Raw genomic sequence first — 14,833 nt, forward strand, 5'->3', positions numbered from 1 at the left:
TTCGCAAAAGAACAAATACTGTAGTAAACCACAAATACCATCACAGATACTGTCATCAAAAGACAAATACTATCATCAATAGACACACTGAGTCGACCGCTCCGGTGGCCTAGTAGTTAGAACGTCCGCCTAGGATGCGGGAGGTCGTGGGTTCTATCCCCGGCCAAGTCATACCAAATAATTACACAAATGGTACTAGCAGCTGCCTCGCTTGGCGCTCAGCACTAAGAGGTTATTATTAGGACTGGTCAACCTGGTGTCAGGATAATGTGACTGGGTGGGACATCATGCTACATGTCTGCGGCATGACGCCCCAGTGCTAGACATCACTATAAATTGTCACACTGCAGACATCGTAGCGGTATGAGTGAAAAATTGTTACAGCGACGTTAACAATCCAAATCACACACACACACACACACACACACACACACACACTGATTCGCAAATATTGTAAGGAAAAGAAAAACACTCAAGTCCGGTATCAACTCGACCATTATTAGACTAGTGTATATTATATATGTTAACGTAGCTAGTATCGTTCTTTTTCTTCTGTAGATGATTGATCGATGGATGGATGGATTGACGGAGGGATGGATAGATAGATATAAGGATGCATGTATGCATATATGTACGCAAGTACGTAAGTTGGCACGTACGTACTTAGTTAAGGAGTCAGGGAGGCAAGTGTGTGTGATTTGGAATTTTTATGTAGCTTTAAAAAATATTAAGTCATTTCGATACGATGTCTGCAGTGTGGCAGTTTATATTGACATCCAGCACTGGGACATCCTGCATCAGACATGTTGCATGTTGTCTCACATTATCCTGACACTAAGCCGACCAGTCCTAAAACTGACCTCTTAATGCTGAGCGCCTAGCGAGGCAGCTGTTTGTACCCTGTTTGATAAGTCTTTGGTTTGACTCGGCCGGGTTCGAAACCGCGAGCTCCGGCATCCAAGGCAGACGCTCTGATCACTGGCCTCCTGAGCGGTATGAGAGGCAGGTAGATAGGTGAATTAATTAACCAGATGAATTATTTAGCCTCCCACATCCCCAAACCTCCACAACCGAACTCCATCATAGACGTTTCATCCGCAGAAGTAGTACAAAATATGCAATTTCTGACACACATCATATAAAAACCTTTTTTAAAAAAAATATTATATGGTTATACCATTTCAGATCTGCTACTTGTTGCTTCTCTTTTCGATTCACACAAAGTCTCGCTTACATTTATAAGCTGATGCATAATTATACAATGCGACCCATTAACTCAAGTGGGCCGCGCACTCATATACCATATCTAGTTGAGTAAATCTTGGTCAAGTTTTCCATAATCTCGCATACTCTTTACTAAACTTGCATTTTCTTATGAAATCAACGGAAACTAAATCAGGATATACATTCACTAAATAACTTAACGTGTTTAACTGCAATATAAGTATTTGGAATGTTTAATTTTTATATCACGTTTTAACGTTTAGGTGAAATTATTTACTGTTATATATTTTTTTATTATCGTTTGATTCTAAGATCCAATTAATGGCTTTTGTACTTTGAAGATTAGTAAATGAACAGTACGTAGTACTATTTTCTTCATGAATCTTCAAGGTCGGTATGTCAAGTTCAAGCAAACATCATGACTTGGTCCAAATCGGTAATTACTGAAGCGAATGGAGGTCAAAATAGTATGAAGGTAAGATTGTCCTAGTTTGTGATTGGACAAATCTTGAACAGCAACTGTTGACCTAATCACTGAAAAGGTATTCGCAATGTTAAAACTTTCACTGAGAGAAACAGTACAATTAGATATTGCTTAGTTAAATTGATTTTCTTTTATGGAAGCAATATATCGAGGAAAAGGTCTCATTCTCATTTTATTTCTGGTAAGAAATACATTTATTAAAACTGATAATTCTTTGTGGGAAACGCAGAGTTTGGAATAATTATTTTAAACAACATACCAGTCATTGTAAAATTATTGAAAGACTTAAAGATATTTTGATTTACCGAAAAACATTCAAGGTCAGTTTTGGGAGGTAATCATCCTTGGCTTCATCTTGAATTCAAGTAAACATTATTGGATTTTTATACAGCGAGTCTGTTGTGGAATTAACACAAAAGCATATTCAAAATTTCATTCGGAATAACTTCTTAGCATATCCATATTACCAGGAATTGATGGAACATTTAGGAAGTTTATGAATTTAAACCATACTCTACTTAGGTTATTTTTAATTCTTTCTTTAATATATTAGGAAAATAGTTGTGTTCATTATAAGTGAATTATTGCGCATATCCAGCACTATGCTTACTGTTGTCCAGCTCAACGAAATATTGCGCATAATATATGGAACATTATATCTTACTCCTTTACCATGGCTGCCGGTACCCAGCGGCATTCTTCATCCACATTTGCGTTGCCAGGATGTAACAACAAAAGTGTTGGCTAAGGTCTATGCAAGTGAGATCGTCGACCATACATGGACGTCACCTCACATCCAGCAGTCCGCTTGACTTCGATACGCCCAATTAAGTTAGTTTAAATGGCAGTGCGTTCTAAGTAGTCGAATTACCGTACAGTCTCTCCATCTTATTGCAGTTTTTTGTCACTTGGTATAGATAATAGGGAAAGCATAGAGGATTTCAATGACATGTTGTTGCATGCTTAATTCATTCAGATAACGGGAGTTATTCATATTTGTATCCCTATTTTTATGTCGAAGATGACTATTAAATGAAAATTTATCACTGATAGAGAGAGCATATAAACAATAACCTGCTGTTGAAACCATGTTTATCTATTTGTACACGCTCGTCAAGGGAGAATCATAATTTGATATACCAAATTAATTGATAAATGAAATTGCTTTATAATAACATTTTAAATCCCAAATTATGCTAGAGGAATGTGATATATAATATATTTGCTTGTCATCATATGATTTATTCAACAATTGTCCATCTAAATCTTTTTCACTGGGAAGTATGGGCACATGACCATCAGAATAAATTGCAACTTTTATGATGATTTTGGTTTGAACTTGTATGTGCAATCATTTTTATCATTATCCACGTACTATTTGTGACATTTGTTAGCATATCTATAATTCCTCTTCTTCATTCTAGAGCCATACGGTAAACCGGAAGCAATAGAGTAGTGAGCTGGTTCATTCCAGTAGATTTGTAAGGTACGTATCTAAACTTCTTGCATATCTCAGCACAAACCACGAATGTATCATTATTATCGTAACTATAGTGTCCGTCCGTTAGCGTGCTTAGTTAAAAATAATTAATATTCTGAGCATACTGAGCGTCGTCTTCGCATAAATTCGAGTTGCTTAGAAACAAGCAAACCATTATATCCGTTAAACATTTGTTTCAATCAGCTCACGTTTGTATGAATCAATTTCTCCCGTGAAGTGCATTGGAACCGTCTTACATTTTCCTTGAACTTTCAATGGTTGGATTTCATCGTTAATAGTTCCAGATATTGTACGATACACATCAAACTATCATCGAACAGACTCGACCGTTGAACTGTTGTTGCATTTACTTTCTTCATTGTTGTATATACTGTGACATCATTCCCACTTAAAATACATTTCTTATCTTTGCTCCTTATCATCGTTATCTGACGATTAAGATCTCGTCGAATTAACTCCTTGATAAATGTTTGACTGTAATAACCTGATAATCTATGAATGAAAAGCGGGATGCATGTGTACTTACTATTAAATTATTGTGGTTTCTAACTTTATCGACTCGCTATTGTACAGAACATAACATATTGTGTTACAATGAGACACGTACGGTACTGAAAGGCTTCTGGGGAACCATCTTGTCACAAATATGATATGTCTTCGAGTTGAAATGTTGCTCATGTCTATTTGTGGATACCATTGATTTAGCCATTTGGTTTTAGAAAGTAACTAGTTAATAACGAACATCTTTCAACGCTGTAAAAAACAACATTTATGCAATGTAAATAAAAAGTTGGATAAAATCGCCATAACAGTAGTTCTTTAAGTGTAACGGTTACCTGGAATTTATGTATTGGTGTGTTCACTATGATGCTGAACGTACACATTGATGTTGTTGAATGATTTGTTTCAGTCAAGCACACACATTATCATTGACTTAACAAATAGTACCTTTAAGTGATTTTAAACATTTTAATATAACAACATAACTTGATCAGGGCATACATTTTATTGTGTCGCTTATGTTAATGTGTAATTATGCGAATAGGAAGGGATTATACATAGTTTTCAAATATATATTTGGCCATTACATTTGTTTATCTCCCTTTGTACCACTTTTAAGTCATCATTAATATCGCAGTAATCATACAAATGATTTATTTTTTATATACTTATGACGAGACTCGCTTTCAAATATGTACATGATTCCCTTCTTCTTATATATCGCCTTCACTAGTATGCAGTATGTCTCTTCCAATCTGGAAAATATTAAGGGATATGCCAACATCGTCTTCTTATTTGCTAATATCCTCAGACTGTATCACACTTGTATCATATAAGCAATTGTATCTGTAGGAATTATTCTTGCTAGTTCTTGCAGTAATGATTACAACACAAAGACTTTCTCATTCACATCCTTTACCTCAAGAAATAAATATCAGCAATACAACATTAAATTCACAAAATCAGTACGAAACCTGGCTGTTACTCTGGACAGTACTCTCATATTGCACCAACATGTCATGAACATATGCAAGGCTGCATATCTTGAGATGAGACGCATAAGTTCTATTCGCAAATATCTTTCAGTTGATGCCACTAAAACACTTGTGTGTTCATTAGTACTTTCAAGACTGGCCTATTGTACCTCAATTCTGTCTGATTCATCTGAATATATGCTATAAAATCTTCAAAACGTTCAAAACAAAGCTGCTTGGAGTACCACGATCAGAGCACACCTCCCCACTGTCTATCCATCCGATCCAGAATCAAACACAAAATTTGTTCTCTGTGCTACGTTTCACTGACGGACTCTAGTCCAACATACCTATCCGACATCACACATGTGTATACATCAAGGTACTCACGCTCCTCTTCTGACAATCGTATACGCATTATTCCCACTCTGAAAACAAAGTCATACGGACAGCGTTCTTTTGCATACCAGGGCCCAGCAAAGTGAAATGAATTGCCCACCGAACTTAGACACAAAGACAATGCTCACATTCAAGAGTGCTCTTGAAACTCACTTATTTAGGTTTCCTACCTTAAATATTCTCAGCATGTTTTTTTTCTTCTATGTTTTCTAATTTCATGGTGTTTGTAATAACATGATGTCTAGAATATACTAATGTGCAAGAAGCTTGGATTGTCAATATGTGCTAAGAATGTCGTGATGTATCACAATAAAACAATCCAAAACTATTCATGTCTGAATTCAATATAATTAAAAAATAAAATTATGTTCATGAACAGTACTGATAAGCACGTTTTATTTCCAGAGAATAACAATTAAAAAAATTACTCAACGCTACAGATGTTAATGCATAAAATAATAACTTATTCAGTATGTAACAGTATACAAAGCAATGAAACACAATGGAAGATCCAGGAAGAGGGTCCAACGTTTGTTTCTTGAAACACATAAGGTTTTCACAAAAACAAGTTAGTTACTAAAATTATAATTAAGGACACAATAATCGTCAGATACGACAGGTGTTTTCATGAAAACATACCAACGTTCTAGACCCAGAAGAAGATAAACAGGTTTGCTTGCACTGATAATAATCCTAATATTTAATATATTCTCACATATAAGAATTATGTTCTTTACAAATTCAGTGACCCTAGTCAGATACACAGTGACCTCGATCTCGACATAATCAAGTACAAGATACAAATGTAAATAACTTATAATTATCAAGAATAGACAAGCACTAATACAAATGAAAAATACATAACAGTTGGTAGTCAGGTATATACTATAGTTTAACAGTTTATCCAATGGTGGTCAACTAAACAAAGCCTCAAATAAAAGTGATGTTCGAAAGTCATGACATGTTATTGATACAATGGCAGAATGACACATGTAAATCCAGGACAATTGTCCACCTTCCATTCTATGATACAAATGTACTTACGATTATTAATTATTGTCAATGATGTACTTCATATAGAAACAAATGAAAAGAAAAATCATATTTACGAGCCTAATGGCCGTTAGTTACAATTATTTCAAAAAGACTTTGATGCAATCATGTGGGTTTCATCGCAGTAAAAACACAGTACAAAACATTATTCTGAAATGTCCGAATAATAGTATATTGAGATCATGCGTATCCGTAAATATGGATCCATGCTTCTCGTAAATGTTAGCTGCATTAACAATACCGGTGTAAGTTTTCTTACTGTGTCAATCAACGATTCACACTAATTAAGCTTACTGAATCTGCTGAAAGAGAAAATCCAAATGTCTCGATTGTCACCGGAACATAAAACTAAGTCCTTATGCTGTGTGTGTCATTTCAGTGATTCAGGTTTCAGGTCTTATATCGCGTATTTATATAGTGTTGTCATATTGGCTGATGTACTTCCAATATTAATCTAATCTGCGACTTTGCGCAGAACACAACTAGTCTGATATAGTATATATCAAGCAATTATTTATTTTCTAGAAAGTCTATTATTTATAACATATTTACTTTAAGGTTTCATTATCAAATTTGATAAATAAGACATTAACTTGAGACTATCATGTTGTAAACATTCTTACAATTAAGCTGACTTTTTATTGAATAATATAGAACTGATGTCGTACTTTGAATGAGGCAGATATGTTTTAGATAAGACAACGTTGTAATGTTTTATCTTTACGTATTCTAATATATCGATACATAATATCGATTAAGAAACAAACTATAAAGAAAAGAAATGAAATTGGCGTTTACATTCAGTAATATCATGTTGAAAATAAGCTCCATGAAGAACCAACATTTGTTTTCAGCCTTTGTGGCATCTTTTTTATACTTAGCAAAACAATGATCTTGACTTTCGGAAATCCAACACTCTGCCCAACTGAACTCACATTTTACTTACAAACAATGCCATTTTCATGGCCAATTTATTTTCATGCTTGTTTCCTTAAATACGATATATGGGTGTCATAATATTTACTCTGTCATTCAGAGACCATTGTCAGATGAGAGTGAAATGTTAATCTTAGTACATTTATACGAAATTATTACACATTATAATTCATACAAACTATGAGGTGACTCGATATTAGACCAGATCGTGCCCCTTTAATAAGACAAGTTATGACATGATGTTAAAACTAATATATATTTTAAGCGTGAGAACAGGAATATAAAATTGCATAAATAGTATCGTGCTGTCCAGTGACTATAGTGTATTCAATTAATGCGATACAGCTATATCACACAACACTGTAACAGATACAAACAGATTTTGAATTCAATAATCGGGTCAGCATTTCACGCGATATAATGACAAGTTGGCTAATAATACTTTAAATTCATTAGTTGCGTTATCCGGGAATCCAGAAGGAAACACGTGTTCTGCTAAATGAAATACATTTTGTAAGACTATTAAGTGTGATGTAATAAGTACAGTTTGACCTTTACTTCTCTTAAGTGGCCTCCATAAAAACCTTGAGTTGGATTTTACCCCATTGCATGGTGCCCCAGAGTTAAGATCGCTTCTGAAGCTGATGTTTTTAGTGATTTGTCTTTGTAATTATAAAATCTCTTATCACCCACGTGATACCCAATGATAGTTATACATGTAAAGCAATTACATATTAAAAATGTCTATATCCGTGAATTGCTCCATTCGCTAATATCTTACAGTTGATGCCACTAACACACTTGTGTTTTCATTAGTACTTTCAAGACTGGACTGTTGTAACTCAGATCTGTCTGGTTCAATTCAATATCTACTGCAGAAACTTCAAAAGGTTGAAAACACAGCTGCTCGGATCATACGTAGAGTATCATTATCAGAGCACACCTCCCAACTGATATGTACCCTACACTGGCTCTCCATTCGATTCGGAATCAAACACAAAATGTGTTCTCTGTGCTACGTTTCACTGACGGACTCCAGTCCAAAATACCTATCCGGCCTCACCCATGTGAACTTACGCTCCTCTTCTGACAATCGTTTGCTCATTATTCCCACTATGATAAAGAAGTTGTATGGACAACGTTCTTTTGCATAACATGGCCCAGCAACGTGGAATGAAGTGCACACAGAACCTAGACACAACGACAATGTGATCCCATCCAAGAGTGCTCATAAAACTCACTTATTTCGACTGCAAGAACAAATTTAGTGACATAAGAATGTTTCCTACCTTAAATATTTTCAACATGTTTTTTATGTTTTCTAAGTTCACGGGGTTTGTTTTTTGTAATCATATAATCATATAATTATATATGTTGTTAATGTTATAGGTATTGTCTAATGTTGTAAAGCGCTTAGAGCTTCTAAAGAGTATGCGCTATACAAAGACCTCATTCTTATTAATATTGTCGGATCATGCCACATGGAGAACATGAGTTCAATCTAGATATCCAAAACATACCACTGTTTAGACCAATACATATGATATTTGCTACAATTTCCTAAACTTAACACCACTGTCACTTTACATTCCATTCGAAACCGCCTAGCCATGACACCATATATAAATTGATTTAACATGAAGTTTATTGCAGACAATCTCCAGAAAAGCAGATAGAACACCTTGCATGTATTATCGTGATTTTCAAAGAATTATTCGTCGATATAGATCAGAATGTCTAGAGACATAAAATAGCGGGAAACTAAAACAAAGTAAAATGTGATAAAAAAAGAGCATAATAAAAAGGCGTATGTTTTTTGGCTGTGTGGGTGAGCTTTTTAAGTTTGTTACTCTTGAATCCCTCATTTATATATCTTTCAGATCATATGATATGGTGTGTTGAGAATGAGTTATATCGTGCAAGTGCATTGCCGACTGTCACCACCACCATGGCGATAGAAAATATAGAATTACTGGAATTAATATTTTTACTTTACAGTCATTCATTTCATCCAATGTCGAGTTCATTCGATCAGATAGACCATTCAGTGGAGTAACATTGCGAAGTAGAGCAGGATAGATATACTTAAGAGCTTGATATAACTTATGTATCAACGCAAAACTATTCATTAACATTATTTTTTTCGTATGTAGAGGGTTTGTTTCTTCCGTATGCCTGATCAATAGCTTGTATGATAACCTCAAATAAAAAGAACAACATTGAAAATTTAAACAAATATATTCGTGTTAGAATTGAAACATCCGAATTGCAATGTGCCCATTAGGCATTTTATATTATGTCCACATTAGTGAATATTAGTTTCGTGCAATCGAATTACATGGTCCTAATATGCATACTAATTTAAATTGCATCCATGTTTCAAAGATGACTAATCCCATTTTTAATGATCACATTTAGCTATTGATACTAGAAATGTAGAGACTACTAAGGACTCGGCTTTATTTTAAATCGTTTATATCACTTTCAACATGGAAAACATCTTTATATATTAGTCGGAATATATACAATGTTTCACACCGCATCTTCCTATGGAATTGCTTGATAGAATAGTAAATTCTATGGACTCTGTTCAATGAATGGGCTTGGAGTTCTAATCAGTTCGGGAGTTTGGGTGATATAATCAATATATGTGTTTGATGTAGAATGCTGCGAGTAAATGTGTTGACCCTGTTTTAAGCATATAGTAAGATCGTATTAATTGAACAGTAGTGTGTTCATTGAAAGGTTATATATGTGATCATCATAAAACTTGCATCTGTTGTAACAAGTTTTCCTACAACCGCCGTATATGTGATTGTTTTTCACAAGGTCTGGATTGATTTTAGTTTTATTTGAAAATGCAGACAATGATAAATATACATGACAGCTATATAAGGTTATAAATACTACTTTGGCAAATTATAATCTTCGAAAAAGATCTTTGCTAAGCAAGTTCAAGAGGAATTCGTCATTCAGCTCATGAACGCTCATATGGATGCATGTTATTTCGCAGTTTACGCTGCTCAGTTCCAATTAATTCCGGCTGAACGAAATACAAGCAGAGGCCTTATTATTTGCAAAAACAATATGACCATTCGTGTAACATGCATACTATAATTAAAAGCAAATAAATGACACATCGCGAAAAGAGCTGACACGATGACTTACAAAACACATACACTTATAAAATTTTATTTAGTTTGATAAGTTCTATTCTAGAATGTACCTCATAGCTACGGGATAATTGTCTAGCATAACAATTATTTTAGACTTGATGCAACACAGTATCAACCGTTGTCAATAGTTCTTGAAATTGCCTAAATTGTATTCCGTTTGTTCTCCGATCAGGTAACATGTTTGAAAACTTTGCAGACAAACCAACCGTTTTGAATAGGATATAAACTTGTTGATGATTTAACAGCCATCTGATGAACTTGGTACCATCGACAGGAATGCTATCAAAAAAGGAAACTCGGATACAAAACTCAATTGCAGATTTCGTCATTTCCTTCTCCTTTCCTCTAATAGGTTACTCATCTATATCCAAAACAATATTAAACCTCTACCAACGATCACGTTCTGTAATAATTCAGTTTCCATTGAATCTCGTGTTGAAAATATACGTTTGAGATTTATATCGAGGGACCATTGTAAGATCTTACATCTTGAAAAAGACACGTTAGCTTTCCTGTTCTTAAAATCTATAAACTCTGCCTGTCAATCTATTTAATTTGTATTGTGCTTATTGGAGTCTTGTATGTATTCGTATTACACAAGAAACTAAGTTTATTTAATTAAATATGTACGTTCTTCTTAATGTTTAATTTTGACGTAATTACTTTAACAATGTTATCCTTAAATTAATATAAAACGTTTTAGGGTTATGGCTGTTTCATATTTTTCTCTGTATCGTTCTTTTTCTTCGTTGTTTCATTTGTTGACTTGCGTATTTGTACGTATTTGTTGTCCTGTTGAAAATGTTAGTTTATTAGTTTGCCAATTTGTTGTACAGAGAAAATATATTTGTATCGCTAGAGAAATTGCAGCACTCTGTATTAATAGCGCAGGTCCGTTGAGCAATCTTATATAATTAAAACATTGAAGAAAGGTACTTTTCCATTAAAACGGAACCTATTTTGTTGCGAATATTTCTTGCCTATAATTTGTGTGGTCTACAAATGTGCTGAAAGAGGCTTTCCCTGCTGGAGAGAAGACTAACATTATATTTAGGGAATTAATAAATGGATACTCATTATGTTTGATATACATGCATATGTAGGTAAATGTACCGTTTGAAATACAGATATATTTCTTCGTATACAACAAATTTTACAGTATCTAAACCTTATGCAACATTTCGTTCGTTCGCGATTAAAGCCTGTAAGTACAAAAAACAATGCTTTATGCATATTTATGAAATTTAGTCTTCTTGCTTATCTCAAGATTATATCAAGATTTGATTACCTTGACTGTTTGGAGACATGACTTTCTGACTTACACATTAACTCAATTTGTTTTATTTAATCTGAAACAATCGCACCAACCGTGATCAGTATTATCCCTAAATATCATATACCGTTTGCTAATATTCAAAATCTTTAATATTCACCCCTTCAAATTATCTATCTCCAACTTGATATTTACGTTATTAAAGGTTCCGTGCAATCATTTAACTCGTAAAAGCTGCTAGGTGCATTTCCGAAATATACAAGTTACATAATTTGCAAAAAAGGCAGGTAGGCAAGAAAACAATACAATCTAACAGTATGATACGCCGTATATATATATATATATATATATATATATATATATATATATATATATATAACCAATTATTGGAAACTTTGATAAGCATACATTTATTTAGAATTGAACAAAACATATCTGATCTTCCTGGGTGACTCTATTCGATTGAACCCTTCAAATTGGGATGTACCATCATACAATTATGTCAGCACATCTACGTTCTAATTTATTTAACTGATATTATATAATTAATTCAGCATCTCGAATGAATATGTCTGTAACTGATCCAGTTATTTTAGTATCTGCAATTTCCAATATAATTAATACGTAAAAGAAAATATCCAAGTAATTCGGAAGTGCCAAGAACTCCTATACATGGAATAAACAAATTATGCTCACTTACATTATGTGAGTACCTTCATATAGTTCATACATAGAGGTATATGTATGTCGAATCCCTACACATCATTGTATGATGTTTCCCCTCCACCCAATATCGTACCTCATTTCGGGATAATGCTTGATATGTATACTGATGGATCAAGATCTAGATGCTTTCACTATGTGATACAAACAGAGGAAGTTCGATTAATCGCAATTGCCAATCATCAGTCTCGCTTTACACGGTCATACGCACAGTCACATATCCGTAGTCATATTTATTGCTCACAAAATTAAGTGTATCATACTTAAACTACACAATATAAAATGTGTTTTATCTAAGAGGCAAAATGTTTCACAATATCTGGAAGTTTAAGAATGGCAGTAAATGCGATAACATATAATAGTATGAACAAATTATTTGTTTCCTGCTATATCAAATACGTACATCAATACGTAACACATATTTTAATGTGAGTTAGTATTATGCGAACTTGCATGATGCAAATACTGATGTACTTTTGCATCTCATCCTAAGGAGCCGTACCGCTTGTTCAAGCACGAACAATCAAAACGCCACACTGACGAATGATTGTTTTCTAATGAAGTGCTAATAACTTGATGTGTGTCCATGCACATATAACGTTATAGCTGAAAAGCAATAATGATGTTTACTGAGTTATCTGCTGGGCAAAATACAGGATGTACATGTTTACATGCTTTGTTAAACTGCTTAATATGAATTACAGAGTCCATTGTCCGCGTACATAATGATTTCGCTAAGATATCCACCTAATAATCAGAAAATATATATGTCCCTATAGACGCATTTCTAATATAAGGGATATAACTATATGTATCTTGTTTATTCCAGTTTGTGGTGATAAGGACGCCGACTTGTCAATACATATTTCTGACGAGTATGAGGGTGTAAAAGCTAAAGGAGAACAATACAGTTTTCATTATCTTTTTAAATCAAGCGTTTTAAAGCAAATTCGTGGTAAAGCATATGTAAACAAACATATGAGCAGTGAGCTCAACAATGATAAATCTACAAAAGTCACGACATTGAGATAAACCGTATGATCTAAATTATATTGAGACTATGATATACAATCACACAAGTGTGAGAACGCGCCTAACATTTCCACTGTTCTTGAGACTTTGGGGACAGCATAATGCCGATCCATAGCAGTTCTTCACATCTATTATTACCTTAAAGCATACAGTCAGTCAACTCTGAAGCTAATTAACAGACTGCCTTGACCAGCACCGAAATCATCGGTGTCGTATCCTACTTCATCACCATAAGCTTCTTTCGCAATAGTGACTGCATAAAAAAATTACAATTGCAATATTTTCTTGTAAGAATTAATCATCTGGTATCAAATTTTATTTGTTCGAAAATAAATATGAGCAATATAGCTCCAAAATGTCTGATGTATCAGTAATAATTTATCTTACTTTTCATTATATCAACATAAGTAAATATGACTACCCGTTCACTTATGATGTGACGTTGGGGTTGATATAGTGATAAGATAGAGGACTTTCGACATTGTCAGATTAGACTACATTGCTACCAATTTAGGTGGCATAATAAAAACCTGAAAATTGTTTATTGCAATCGTAAGCTTCTTTTAATTACAAAATTCAATTGAAAACGTTATCGAGCCTTACACAATGACCTACTAAAACATGTAAATATTTCCCAAATTAGATATCATACTACACAGCAAATTAACTAGGCTGATGTCGCAAAAATCTTGCGACGCATCCCATTAGAAAAATGCTCGTTCATAAATACAACGTTGCTTTATTATCCAGTTAAATATGCTGAAATGGGTGCTTTATATGTAGAAGTCATACTTTATTTCAGGATTTATAATTTTGGCACAGAAATGCTGTGGGTGGTCAAGAATCAGAGTTCTTTATTAGTTTTGATATTTTCTTATCGTAGTTTAAATTAATGTAATGCCATAAATAAAATTACATTATGTTGCGTACATGTCAGAATAAAATTGAGCAGTAAATTGGAAAATCTCTATCACATTACACCGCTCTGTTATATTACATACTTTTACACCAGTCGGTGTGATCTTTTTACTCATATTTAAGCCCATGGCTTTTCCACGTTACTCGTTCGCAAAACATATATAAACCATCAAGAAATTTCCAAATTAATCCCAATGTGGATACCGCACATTGCTTTCACTAAATGTAACTAAAACGATATTGAATTGATTCTGGTTTAAATAAAGTTTCGCGCGCACATATACGATCAATTAAATCATATGGCTTTGCATAGTTAGTGTGACGCAAATTAAACAATCAATTGTTATTCCATCAGACACTGAACTAGTTTTGATCATTTGACAGGTTTTTTACCACTTTAATTTATCAATCAGTCTAACTAATAAGTCTTGTCTCAAAAGTACAGTTAGCTAGATCAAGCATATAAAACACAAATGTATATATATATATATATATATATATATATATATATATATATATATATATATATATATATATATATATATATTCAAATAAAAAGACTCTTAAACACATGTTATTATGACTTTATCACAGAGGACTCAATGCATGACAATTTATCAAACTGAATAAAATATTTGA

At 33.6% G+C, this 14,833-nt stretch overlaps 1 protein-coding gene across 1 annotated transcript in view; it reads right to left on the reverse strand.

Annotated features, from left to right (window-relative positions):
- Positions 1-13,428: 13,428 nt before the first annotated feature.
- Positions 13,429-14,833, reverse strand: part of LOC149784263 (uncharacterized) — a 15,717-nt gene continuing 14,312 nt past the window's right edge. The window contains exon 3 of the mRNA XM_089932968.1: positions 13,429-13,529. Coding sequence (XP_089789094.1) covers positions 13,429-13,529 — 101 coding nt within the window. The remainder of the gene's footprint in view (positions 13,530-14,833) is intronic.

The sequence above is a fragment of the Sinohyriopsis cumingii genome, chromosome 14, assembly GCF_028554795.1.
Source record: "Sinohyriopsis cumingii isolate HCF-2022 chromosome 14, ASM2855479v2, whole genome shotgun sequence".
Classification (NCBI taxonomy): domain Eukaryota; kingdom Metazoa; phylum Mollusca; class Bivalvia; order Unionida; family Unionidae; genus Sinohyriopsis; species Sinohyriopsis cumingii.